Source organism: Echiichthys vipera, assembly GCF_963691815.1.
Source record: "Echiichthys vipera genome assembly, chromosome: 4".
Lineage (NCBI taxonomy): Eukaryota > Metazoa > Chordata > Actinopteri > Perciformes > Trachinidae > Echiichthys > Echiichthys vipera.
Genome location: NC_139829.1, coordinates 28,396,947 through 28,410,295, shown reverse-complemented (window position 1 = coordinate 28,410,295; position 13,349 = coordinate 28,396,947). Strand labels below are relative to the sequence as shown.

The following is a 13,349-nucleotide window of genomic DNA, read 5'->3' as shown; positions in this document are numbered from 1 at the left end:
GACCGTCTCGGGGGGACGGCAGCCGGTCATGAACACCAAGTGCTCGCTGCACGGGAGCGCTGACCGCCTGAAATACGGGGAGGCTCAGGAGACCCCCCCTCTGAGGAACTACCTCTGTCTCACCATGTTCACCTGCTTCTGCCCTGCGTGGCCCATCAATATCGTGGCGCTGGTTTTCTCTGTGCTGGTGAGTCATACAACACTGAACATGGATACGCTCGGCTCCTATTTATGAATAGTTACAGCATAAAGTTCTTTAAGTGATGGTTCAGTTATGATTTTTCCGTTTGACCAAGCAGCAAACATGTGATGTGCTGCTACAAATGACTTCTAGTTGCTCTGAAAATGACGAGACACAAAAAGTTGCCACTTAATTAACAAATACTTCTTCTGACGTGTGCTCAGATCAAATAAAGTTCCAGTTTGCAGACCATCAAAGGGCCAAACCATGTTCAAAACGGCTTTCTGTAATGTTCTACGCAACGAATGTACCCCATCTGTGTCTCAATGAGAGGGAAATATCTGGTAAATATTCCTTATTTGCCACAAAGTTGAAGCTTTAGATAGGGGCGACGCATTTGGGTCTGTCTTAAGGCTTTGAGCTGTCTGGGGGGGCGTGCCAACAGCAGCTGTTGCCTCATCGTAGCTGTGAGTAAGAAGATGAGGCACTGTCTTTCATTGCTAAGGACATTGGCGTCCACACAAATATGAATTACAGATAACAAGAAAGGCAGGTGCAGGGGGAGAGATCTGGATGCAGAGCGAGGCGTGGGGCTTATTGGCTTATTGACATGGAAGGTGTTTCTTCTTCGCAGTACATGCCCGTCCCTTGAATTCCCCTTTCACTCACCCTGCAGGCCCAAAAGAGCTACGACGAGGAGGACTACGACGGCTCCGAGCGGCTGGGTCGGAAGGCTCTCCACCTGGGGATTGTTTCTTTTCTCGTTGGCCTTGTGATCGCAACTGTTTACACCATTGTGCACTTAACCACGGTATAAATGCAGCAGCTATAGGGTCAAGAAAGGAATAATAATAGAGGGATACAGAGATTAACAGTATCTTTTCCCTCCAACCACAGCGTGTGGTGTGACCCCTGGAGAAGGCAGAGGAGGTGGAAGTGGAGAAGAGGTGATGGAGGGATCGGCTCTGCTTGGCTTCATCAACAGCTCCAGAGGTTTCGCAACAGCCTCACTGTACTGCCAAACACGTCTTCCTTTCAGTTATTGTGAAAATGACAACGCAATAAAACTTTGTACAGTTTTTGAAATTGGTGAAAGGAACGATCAGGACCCTAGCACTACTCCCACTGATAAAACATGAGGCTTTTCTGTAACTAGAGGCTCATAGTGGACGTTTTACATCGATTTCCATTATATCTTATTGTTTACTGTAACTACTGACGACCGATGAATTTTGATCAAATATTGGCATGTTGAAATATTTCTCTGTTTTACTATGCAAAAGTGTAACAACACAAAACGAACATCTAGTGAACAAATAATTGAAAAGGAGTTTCATTGGAAAGAAAACTAGTTCAGAAATGCATTTGAGAGAAGCAAAAAGTCCATGTTCAACAATGGCACAGTCCATATTTCTCAGGGCATCAATGCAATATAATAACATCCAAAAGGAGCAATGAATAGTGCGATACATCAATATCAAAGTAAGAGTCAAAGTCAAAGTCAGCTTTATTGTCAATTCTTCACATGAACAAGACATTCATTCATTCATCTTCAACCGCTTGTCCCTGTTGGGGTCGCAGGTGGCAGGAGCCGATCCAAGCTGACATCGGGTGTGAGGCCGGGTACACCCTGGACAGGACGCCAGTCTATCACAGGGCACATAGAGACGAACAGAGACAGACAACCATTTACACCTACGGGCAATTTAGAGTCATCAATGAACCTAACACGTGCATGTCTTTGGACTGTGGGAGGAAACCGGAGAACCCGGAGAAAACCCACGCAGACACGGGGAGAACATGCAAACTCCACACAGAAGGGCCCCAGCCGGGATCGAACCAGGAACCCTCTCGCTGTGAGGCGACAGTGCTAAATACAAGGAATCGCAATTTAGTTTCTCACTATCCCATGCGTAAACTAGACAAGACAAAGACAAAGACACAGTTAGTAAAGTGGCACATCATAAATGAACTCACTGCTATAGTAACAACAAAACAATACAATAATAATAATAGTAGTAATAATAATAATAAAGTGCAGATGGTGGCAGAATGGTGCAAAAACGACTGATAGCAGCAGGTCCATATGTGCCATATAATGAAATACTGCCCATTAATGGTGTGCTTGGTTCATGATACCCACTCTGCTTCACCATCTGGCCTCACGTCACACCCGTCTGTGACACCTGTTGTTATCTCATGAGTCTGAGGGGTCGTGTTCTCTGATACCAACTATTAACGCTGTTACAGGGCTTAAAATAGAGCGTTTAATCTTCAGTTTGAGCAGTGATCCAGCACACTAATTAAAGAGAAAATGAAAGTGATTTCATAAAATGTAATCTCATTTGCACACACATCAGCCTGCATAAAACCCAGATAATTAAAAAATAGGAAATGCATCAGGAGAGGACAAGAAGCCACAGGCAGTGGTTTGTGTTTGTAGCTTAGGTAATTCAGAGAATATGGCAAAAAATTAAATGACGACAAGAAGCACTGTCGCCACTGTCACCTCACAGTGAGAAGGTTCAAGGTTCGCATCCCGACCGGGCCCTTCTGTGTGGAGTTTGCACGTTCTCGCCGTGTCTGCGTGGGTTTTCTCCGGGTTCTCCGGTTTCCTCCCACAGTCCAAAGACATGCACGTGTTAGGTTAATTGATGACTCTGAAATTGCCCGTAGGTGTGAATGGTTGTCTCTATATGCCCTCCTATAGACTGCCGTCCTCTCCAGGGTGTACCCCGCCTCACGCCCGATGTCAGCTGAAATCGGCTCCAGCCCCTCGCGCCCCCGACAGGGACAAGCGGTTGAAGATGAATGAATGAATGAACAAGAAGCATCTTTGAGGTTGTGCTGTGGCCGCCATGTGTCTCATGAAGGAAGAAGCAGACTTTTGAGCTGCACATCACCACCTTTTAGTGAGGAGGTCGTCCCTTATGTTCCCCGGTCACATAAGCCTCTGCCTTCACGGACCCAGACATGGTAGAAAAACAGATGGATAGATAAACAGACTCTTTAGAAAGTTAAAGTTTCTCTCAGAGTTTTAAGAGCTGTAACATTGTTGGCAGACAAACGTAAACAGAACGTAAGAGTTCTCCTCCAGCATCAGCATCACGGCTCCCAGGGAAGGTTACTTCACAGTGTAACTGATTTCTTATACCCGCACTGATCTTTGGGTCGGTTAGTCTCTTTAAGGTTGTGCTGTGCAACCGAGTATTGCTACTTTATTTAAAACTCTAGATCCCAGGTTTTTCCAAAGATACCAAATATGTCATGTGGGGATATTAGTAACATTATACAAAAATAGAATATTTTCTATTGGTGGATTGGTGCAGCCATAATGAGTATTTTAATTAAATACTTCACTCAGTGTGCAGCTCCAGTGAAGGGTTGAAACAAGCCGATGCAGAATATACTGGATGCTCTCAGGCTGTGGAATTAGATTTTATTTCAACTTAAAAATCATCTTTAGTGGGAAAAAGGTGTAATTTGAAGCGGCAAATCTCTTCCAGAGTCAGTAGTGCCATTATTATGATAATAATATTAATAATAAACAATGACAACAGGTGCTGTGACGTTACCCTCCAACCCTGAGTGGAGGAACAGGGTGACCTTTCCTAGCACTGAAATACTGCTGATGCTCTGCTTTAAACGTGTGTACAGTTGGCATCACATGAAACGGGATAGCCGTGAGAATACCTCACAGAAATCAGTGTGAAATGGCACAAGGACACTCTCCTGCTGAGCAGCAGGAATCCATGAAGGACACACTGACGATACAGTTTACAGGCCTCTTACCGTAAGCCACACAAAAATACATTTAAAATCATTTTTAGAGGCCTAAAGATGTCATACTATTCATTAAGGCACAATAAAAAAGCATAAACAAAGGATTCTGTGTGGGACCTTTAACAGGTATTCATTTCTTTAATTGTCGATGGACGAAGGATTTGTAAAGTAACTTCAGACCTTCCACAACTTTTTCAGTCGGGAGTCGGGACAAATTTTCCCTGACGTCAACAAACGACGAGTCCAGTTCAGTTTACGCAGTTTGGTAGCTGTGCTGCCTCACGCTGGTCTCTTGGAACAGTACACATCTTAATCATTTCTAAACAGATTGTAGCCTAGTTAATTAGCTAATTAGCATAACAGAGCTAATGTTTACACGGTGTGTTCCTAAACCATCTGTTAGTTCAGTCGATCGAAGAGCAAACCATCTTGTCACTTATAGTAACACCGCCACACGAATGACCACATTTCAGGTTGAGATGACAGAGTTAGCGTGCTAATCGTGACAACTAGCCTCCGAGGAGAAGTGAGGCTAGCTTACACACTAGCTTACACTCAAGAGGCAGCGCCCCTAATTATTCATAAACTTTTACCTCCAACAAAATAAAAACTAGCCTGGTACAAAAAAAATAATCACCCCGCTCAGTGTTGTCATGGAGATATGACCTAAACACACAGACGAGAATGGTTTTTTTTGTACCAGGCCTTAAACAGGTTTAATTATGCTGTGAAATCAGCCTGTTTAACATGGGGGTCAATGAGAAACTGCTCTATTGTGCAAACTACCCCTGGTGGACACTCTGAGAACTGCAGTTTTGGGCACTTCCGTATTGGACCAACCCGGAAGTCGCTGTGTTGGGGGCTGGGCCGCGACCCACAGTTTGGGAAACACACCACTCACTTCTGGGTAGTTTTCAAGGATTTCCTTCGGCTATAACGTTTTGTGTTCATGCGTGTTTTATTTCATTTATTTTCTCTTTAAAACCCTTAAAATTAAACCAGTTATGGTCGTTTTATCTCCTTTAACACAACCACGTTTTCCATATCTGCCTGTTTTCATAATGGGGGGGTTAAATAGGACTATTTGTTGAATAACGCCCAACACACTGACATCTTACAACTTTATTTTAAAACAAACACTCCGACATCTTCTTTGACAAAGCCACTTATTTAAATTTAAATCTAAATCAACCGTTAACGTTCCCAACAACAACCGTTGGCGAAAATTGGGTTAAACTTTAACTCTCCGCGAGCTCGAGCAGGAGGCGGAAGAGGTGTGTTTTTACACCAAACACACACACACACACACACACACACACACTCACACACACTGAATGGCGAAAACACAGAAAGTACAGTTGACCTGAGAGGAGATAAGAAGAAGGAGTAAAACAGAAGAAGGAGCCCAAAGGGAGCAGGTTCCGGCTCCTCTGTTGCGGGTGTTTATGGTCCAGGAGGGAAACTTCTGCTCTCCAAGGACGGAAACAAAAACGATCACAGCACCAGACTTTATTTTTTTACCCACAAACATTTCCTACATGAGACCCGAGAGCTCCGTTTGACAACACTGCACCCGATCAAACCGCACCAGGGAAGATTTAGGTGAGTTTACATGGACGCACTGCTACTTTCATTAGATACAATGAAACAAGGGTCATTTGAGAGGAGGGCCCCTGGTGGTCATCCAGGAACCACTGTTGCCCCCTTTCCACCAAGACATTTTTGAGGGCCGGTTCAGAGCCGGTGCCTAATATAGAACCGGTTCTTCCTGGTTCAACAGTCAAAGAACCGGGTCTTTATCAGGATAACTGGTTCAAGACCGGCACCAACTTGACCCCTTTTCGAGAAACCCAGACCTAGTTCTAGTTCTAGTGCTGGTTCTGTTGCTGGTTCTAGTGCTAGGGCTGGTTCTAGTACTGGTTTTAGTGCTGGTGCTGGTTCACTGTTGGTTCAACTTGGGAACCTTCTCAGAGACTCACGTCATTACGTCACTGTATCAGTCTGAGGTTTCCCCAGAAATGCTAACGACAACAACAACAACAACAACAACAGCAACAATGGTGGACTACAACACACTTTTACTGCTCGTCTTGAATACAATGGATGATTTTGTTTGAGTAGAAAGGTAATTAACAAGTTTTTATTCTCATTATTCTCATTAACACTGAATGTAAGATGTTAATGTTTGGAAGCTAATGTTAGCGCTAGCGGGCTAGAATCAAATCAGAATCCAATGACTGCAGCAGCATCTGTGTTCAATGAAAACTACTGTTACAACAGACATGTATATGAGTTGTTAATAGTTTTCTCATTTTCTTAAAGGAACTGTGTATAAGTATTGTGTATAACTGGATAATCATTTCATTTAAAATGTAACTTAAACCGTGTTTTTCTGTTGATTAAGCATACTAAAGAAGACATGTCTCTTTAGAAAAGCTGTTAATTTTGACAAAAAAACAACAACAATAAAATACAGAAATTCTGAAATCACAGCAATTTTTAAAGCATGCAAGAGTTGGTGCCGGTCTGGAACCAGTTCTCCTGATAAAGAGCTGGTTCTTTGGCTGTGAAAGAACCGGTCCCAGATTGTGCACCGGCTCTGAACCGACCCTCAAAATGTCTTGGTCGAAAAAGGGGAACTCTTTGCTGGTCTTGAACCGGCACCACAAAGTCTTTCATGCTTTAAGAAATGTTGTGATTTTAAAATTTCTGTATTTTAATGTTGCTTTTTTGTCAAAATTACCAAAACTTTTCTAAAGAGACATGTCTTCTTTAGTGTGCTTAATCAACGGAGGAACACGGTTTAAATTAAAAATGTTTATTCACAGTTATGCACAATAATAAACACAGTTTCTTTCAGAACTATAAACAACTCTGAAAGCAAACATAAACATGTACATGTCTGGTGAAACGGCAGTCATTCATTTGATTCTGGCGTTGCCTGTAAAGACATAAATCAGTGGATCATTTGTTTTAACTGAAACGTGATCAGTTGCAGGTCGTCTGTGCTAAGTAAGGTTAGCTAACGTTAGCTTCCAACCAAGGCTAACATTAACATCTTACATTCAGTGTTAATAAGAGTCACACCATGTTAGTTACCTTTCTTCTCAAACAAAATCATCCATTGTATTCAAGACGAGCAGCACAAGTGTGTTGTAGTCCACCACTGTTGTTGTTGTTGTTGTTGTGCTTGAAGAAGGAAACCTCAGACGTATACAGTGACGTAATGACGTGAATCTCTAGCCTGTGGAAAACCAACAAGGTTGTGAGAAGGTTCGCAAGTTGAAAAAAAACGTTTTTGGCGAGCCCGTCTCATTCAGGGTAGTCGACCTTAGTGGAAAGGCACCTGGGTAAAGGCAGTTGTGTCCTGCATGCCACAGGACATACTAATGTACTGACTTGACCCTGATGTGTGTGTGTGCAGAGTTTGATTCCCCCAGGATGGGGAACAGCAGCAGTGACAGGTCCAGTGGGGGTCAAGGAGGGAAAGAGGCACGTCCCAACATCTTGCTGGACAGCACAGAGGACGGAGACCTTTTCCAGAGGGAAGATGCAAAGGTACAACAGCCAGTTTATAATCGGCCGTAATGACATCAAATAGTCTTTTCAAGGCTTAGGAATAGTTCACAAAGCTGAATATGAAGACCACACAAATCCATTCTTTTAAAGTCAAAAACATTCAAATTTATCGATATTGTAGAATTAAAAACAAATAATGTTCAAAGTAAAAAAAAAATGTATTAGCTGGTAATTTACAAAGACTATTCTTCAACAGAGAACGGGGTTATAATCTAATCTGAGGGGGGAATAGATTTGAAAACTGTTATTGTACCTTACAATGTAAAGTTTCCTTATTTCAATCCAGGGTTTGAGTTTGAGTGTGAAGTTTAGGCAATATACAAGTCTGATTTAGTTTAAAAAGATGTTTAAAAACTTGAATTTTCATAAAGTACAGTGAGGAAGAAGGAAGCAATAATCAGAGAATATAAAGGTGTACTAAAAAGAAAAAAAAGTGTCTAGGCAAAAAGTCTAAACTGTACATTATGAAGTAATGAAAGATTTAAAGATTAAAAATGATTTCAATATGTGACAAAGTTTGAAAACGGAGAAGTGGTAGTATTAAATAAGTTATTATTCTTACTACTCCTTTTATGTTAAACTGTTTAAATAGTTAATACCAACAATACTCATTATTGATATTGAAATGTTGCAGCGTAGGCCACTCATCCAAACAAAATTATTTAATAATTTTATACAAAATGAAAACGTTTATGAATAAGATTTCCCATTTTACAGGATGGTAAAGACAGATTCCTTCGACTGTGAGGATATTAAGAAAAATATGAAAAATTAGTGTATATGTACACGAAGTGCAAAATGCGTCAGATGTAAACAAGGCAATGCATGCTGTACGTACAGTTCTACGTTTTGCGTATCATAAAATCTGTTCATCTGCTCTGTCTCATCGCGAACATATTAAGCCGACAGATTTGGATTTATCCAACATACCTAAAACTCCAGACAGAAACCAAATCTGAAAGTAAAAACTTGTGTATTTCGTCTGCACGTTTTTATGAGAAAGATGCACAAAAGGAAAATCAAGGAGTTTGCAGTAAAACATAGTGTAGAAGAATACAAACGCACAAACCAGTCGACGGCATCTCCAGCTCCCTCTCAGCCCGCCATTCAGTCAGAAGTGTTGTGTTGTGGAACGGAGGCCAAAGCTGAAGGTGCTCTCATTAACATGGCAACAATACATTGATATCATGCTGTTCAGGCTCCGCAGGAAATACAGGAATTTCTGGCGTGGCAGCAGGACCTGGAGAGTGAGAACAAGTGTCCTACGCAGGCCAGACCAACCATGTTCAAGTGGTCGGGGTCCGCCAAGGAAGTCTTTGTGTCCGGCTCTTTTAACAACTGGGCCACCAAGATCCCTCTCAACAAAAGGTAGTTTGAGAATGCTTCCCGAGATTGTGCGTCCTGCATCTGTTTGCACTCATGGAAATGTCTTTTAAACCCAGTCAGAAAAACTTTGTGGCTGTCGTGGACCTGCCAGAGGGAGAGCACCAGTACAAGTTCTGTGTCGACGGGCAGTGGTCCTTGGATCCTACCGGGGTGAGTGAAAGCTTAGGTTTTAGAGAGCATCCACCTTTTTTAAAATATATATATATAACAGTACATAATGTATCGCCAATGGACTTGTATTTTTCCTGCCCTTCTCTCACTGAAGCGTTCGTATCATGTTTCTGTTTACGCTCTCTCCCAGGCCGTGATGACATCTAAAACTGGCACAGTTAATAATGTCATTCAGGTGAAGAGGACGGACTTTGAAGTCTTTGATGCCCTCAGGATTGACTCTGAGGAATCTGCAGACATCTCAGGTACTGGCGCCCGTATTAAAGGTCCCATATTATGCTCATTTTCAGGGTCATACTTTTATTTTGGGTTTCTACTAGAAACATATTTACATGCTATAAAGTTCAGACAACGCTGTATAATTCTCATACTGTCTGTGTGGATATACCTGAATTCATTGTAGCCGGAGAAAGATTATTGGCGCTGTAGGTGGTGAAGCCTCAGTTTGACGCTCAAAGCACATCCAAATAATCCATGAATTGCTTAAGTGTAGTAGATTGTATTCATCAGGGACGTTTGCTAATTCATGAACCTTGAAGAATTCTTTATACGTTATTCTTTTGACGTAAGGCTGCATTAAAACAGATGTATGTTGTGTGATCATTCATTCCCAGACTTGTCCAGTTCCCCTCCCGGCCCTTACCTCCAGGATGCATATGTGATCAAGTCAGAAGACAAGATCAAGCATCCTCCTATCTTACCTCCCCACCTGCTGCAAGTGCTGCTCAACAAAGACACAGGAATCTCTGTAAGTACAGGCTGGAATACACGCTCGTCTCTAGAAACCTGCTACGACAGCACGCAGTTTGGTTAAATTCCTCCTCTCTCTGATCCCCCATCAGTGTGACCCGACGCTGCTTCCAGAGCCCAACCATGTGATGCTCAATCACCTGTACGCCCTCTCCATCAAGGTAACTAGTCCTCCTGTCACATATGTCCTTTTTTTTTATTGTTGTCTGTCAGACAAAATATCTTGGACAACATCAAATGGATTTTGATCAAACTGTCGGGACAAATATGTGTGTCACTGATCACCATAAAGGGACATAAACACTATGATCTGCATAAACTGTTGGACAACAAATATGACTTGGGCTGGACACTCACCGGCCACTTTATTAGACATACCTGGTGCTTAATAAAGTGTCAGTGTGGTCTTCTGCTGCTGTTCCCTCTCTGCTAGAAAGTAGGTGGTGTTGTGTGTTCACAGATGCTCTCCTGCATTCCTCTGTTGGAACCAGTGGATATTTGAGTTACTGTTGCCTTTCTATCAGCTTCAACCAGCCCGGCCATTCTCCTCTGACCTCTGGCATCAACATTTGCGCCCACAGAACTGCCGCTCACTGGATATTTTCTCTTTTTCGGACCATTCTCTGTAAAAACCCTAGAGATGGTTGTGCGTGAAAATCCCAGTAGATCAGCAGTTTCTTAAATACTCAGACCAGCCCGTCTGGCACCAACAACCACACCATGTTCAAAGTCACTTAAATCACCTTTCTTCCCTGTTCTGATGCTTGGTTTAAACTGCAGCAGATCGTCTTGACCATGTCTACATGCCTAAATGCATTGCGTTGCTGCCATGTGATTGGCTGATTAGAAATTTGCGTTAACGAGCAGTTGGTCAGGTGTACCTAATAAAGTGGCCGCTGCGTGTAAATCCCCAGTGATGGTAAACTGTAACGTCTTTATCTTGAATCTAAAACTTGATATTTAATGTCCTTCCCTCATTTTTGAAATAAAACTTCATTAGCCACAATGTTAATGCTGTTTTCATTGCCAACAATCACAACACTTTTAACAATGTTTCAATATTACCTACGAACAAGAAAACTTCAGCCATAAACCTCATTTGTATTCAAATACTCTGCTTGTCGTTGTCTTTTAGGATGGGGTGATGGTCCTCAGTGCAACACACCGATACAAAAAGAAGTATGTGACCACTCTTCTCTACAAGCCAATTTAATCCACAGAGCCTCGATCCAGCCTCTTATTTTGAAATGCCAATAATTCATCTGTTACTGTACAGAGCTGCTGCTGGGATTGTTTTATTAAACTGCACAGAAACATCTTCCTGAGATACATTTACAGCATTTTATAAATCTGTCTTCATCCTGTAATTTCACATTTTAATTTTTTAAAAGTGAAACTCGCTGAGCAGCGTTGTCAATTCATGATTCAAGGATAACTACATTGTACAACGCTTCTTTTATGAAAAGTCAACCAAAAACCCCAGGAGACATAAGAACAACAGGAGGATGTTTTTGATATTTACACCTCACTGAACACAGATGTGTCAGTAGATTTTTAGTTGATCGAGAGAATGATTCATAAGTAGAGTAGAAGTAGAACTGTACACGTCTTGAGTGTTGCTTTTCCTATTTAAATGAACTGGAGATGTAAGAAAATGTGAGTGGAGAAATGAAGTGTAAGTGTAACGTGCGATTGGCACAGCTGCAACCTGTGCTCCATGCAGTACGTGAGCAAACAGACTCAAGGACACACAGAGGTTGTAATTCAAATAAAATCACTCACACTGAGAATCTCACTTGCCCATTTTATTTCCAACTGGTGCATTTGTACAAAATCAAACTCCTCCTACACCCAGATTGTGTAAAATTACAAAGAAATTAAAAATTGAAATGCAACGTTTTAGAAATCCAACATCTTCGTGTGTTTTTTTTTGGGGGGGGGGGGGTATAACTCAGTTGACACAGTGGACTTTGGGATCCACGTTCTTGTATTCAGGGTTGTACGCGACCTGAGCGAAGCAGTGAGCCGCCACCCGATCGCACTCGCACACGGCAGCCTGGCACTTATTGTTGGAAGCTGCGGAGGTAGAATCGAGGCAGGAAATGATCAGACAGCTGCTCAATAATAACAAAACGTGAATCTCACTCACACGTGATCAGTAAGTGAACCGGAGTGAAAGTGCTCTGCAGTGCTAGGAGAGCGTTTGTTTGCAGTGCAGTATCTATAGCTCTGTTTAAATACAGCTGTTCTATATACAGTACCTAAACCCAGGGCCACAGATGCAGCCTTGTTTAATCTATGTTTGCATTAAAGCTACACTTGGAATACTGTCTACGCTGTACGTTTAACTAGCCAAAGAAATCTGGATTAAAAAAAACAACAAGTCTAATCCACAACAGTGTCATCACAGAATTCAAATGTGTGGGGTCCCGGTGTTACCTGAGCAGGTCACTTGTTGATTTGAACAGGTGAAGTCATAAACAAGAACGTAGGGAAGGTCAGCAACGGCCGTGCATCCGGGAGCCAATCTGCTGGCTTTATAGCACTTGTCGTGAACTTCGCAGCACCTATAAGAACACAGGAGGAAAAGTTGCATGTTTGAGATTGCCCCCGAGTAACTTTTATTCTGAAAATAATGACTGGAAAACAAAATTGGGCAATAAGGAGTGCTTCCTACCGGTCCAATTCATCCAGAGGGGTTCCCTTCCCCCCGAAGCCGCACCAGCAGCCATACTCGTTGTACTTTAGGGGGTTAACGCCAGGCTGAGCGCACTGGATCATCCCCCCGAACTGCCATAAGGCCCTGGGCAGCAGGGCACCACTGGCCATACAAGCTGGTAAAAGACGTGAGGCGGACAAAACAGGAGAAAGGAGTATCCTTAAAAGAATGGTACAGCATTGATACAGAAGTACTGTGGTAGATTCTTTAAAAAGAGCGACAAAGATAGTGTAACACAGCACCCATCTACAGTGAATGTTATATTATGGAGTGATACATAGGTTTTATTTCAGTCTTACCTGTGAGAAGCAGCAGAGGAGCGGTCAGATTCATGGCTACAGTCAGAGGAACGTGAATGTTGGTGCAGCTCGTTCTTATATGAGAGGAGGAGAGAGAAAACCAGCGATAAGAGGGAGAGGAGGGCGGGAGCTTTAACTGAGGAGCTGCTGTTCCAAAGTCTCTACCCGAGAATCCTGTTTACTTCAGCATGTTTTAATACCTTCAACCCCAAGTGTGATCGTTTCAGGATACAACGTATAATCAGTCCAGAAGACCAGTCTTTTATAATTACGGAGAAGCAGACTGACAGCTCAAATGTGTTCTCACAAAGTCTATTTTATGTCACCACGGTCTCTACCAGTGTCCCATAGAATACCACATGTCATGACAATATAGGAAGGATCATTTCCCAGTTTTGAGTTAGGTCTAACTAATCTAACAGTTTGATGCTTGAACATTATAGTGATCTATTACACGGCTCTGTTAAAGGCTCAGTAGGCA

The 13,349-nt window shown here is 42.4% G+C and overlaps 3 protein-coding genes across 3 annotated transcripts; 2 read left to right on the top strand and 1 right to left on the bottom strand.

Annotated features, from left to right (window-relative positions):
• Window positions 1-28: 28 nt before the first annotated feature.
• Window positions 29-1,132, top strand: LOC310946362 (transmembrane protein 233-like; the record flags this gene model as incomplete). Its single annotated transcript, XM_083912804.1, has 3 exons — window positions 29-187; window positions 858-992; window positions 1,103-1,132. The coding sequence occupies 3 exons, from the start codon at window positions 29-31 to the stop codon at window positions 1,130-1,132; spliced, it is 324 nt and encodes a 107-aa protein (XP_083768930.1).
• A 4,136-nt stretch (window positions 1,133-5,268) lies between these two features.
• On the top strand, window positions 5,269-11,733 carry prkab1b (protein kinase, AMP-activated, beta 1 non-catalytic subunit, b). The gene is made up of 8 exons (XM_083912001.1): window positions 5,269-5,566; window positions 7,389-7,522; window positions 8,742-8,911; window positions 8,986-9,079; window positions 9,231-9,345; window positions 9,715-9,848; window positions 9,943-10,011; window positions 10,986-11,733. The coding sequence occupies exons 2-8, from the start codon at window positions 7,406-7,408 to the stop codon at window positions 11,061-11,063; spliced, it is 777 nt and encodes a 258-aa protein (XP_083768127.1). The 5' UTR covers window positions 5,269-5,566; window positions 7,389-7,405; the 3' UTR covers window positions 11,064-11,733.
• A 68-nt stretch (window positions 11,734-11,801) lies between these two features.
• On the bottom strand, window positions 11,802-12,902 carry LOC310946535 (phospholipase A2-like; the record flags this gene model as incomplete). Its single annotated transcript, XM_083913021.1, has 4 exons — window positions 11,802-11,926; window positions 12,290-12,417; window positions 12,528-12,684; window positions 12,869-12,902. The coding sequence occupies 4 exons, from the start codon at window positions 12,900-12,902 to the stop codon at window positions 11,802-11,804; spliced, it is 444 nt and encodes a 147-aa protein (XP_083769147.1).
• Window positions 12,903-13,349: the final 447 nt, after the last annotated feature.

Coding starts and splice junctions, on each gene's coding strand:
- prkab1b (XM_083912001.1), top strand. CDS start 7,406: ATGGGGAACAGCAGCAGTGACAGGTCCAGTGGGGGTCAAGGAGGGAAA. Junction 7,523..8,741: donor TCCAGAGGGAAGATGCAAAG/GTACAACAGCCA, acceptor CATGCTGTTCAG/GCTCCGCAGGAAATACAGGA. Junction 9,346..9,714: donor GGAATCTGCAGACATCTCAG/GTACTGGCGCCC, acceptor ATTCATTCCCAG/ACTTGTCCAGTTCCCCTCCC.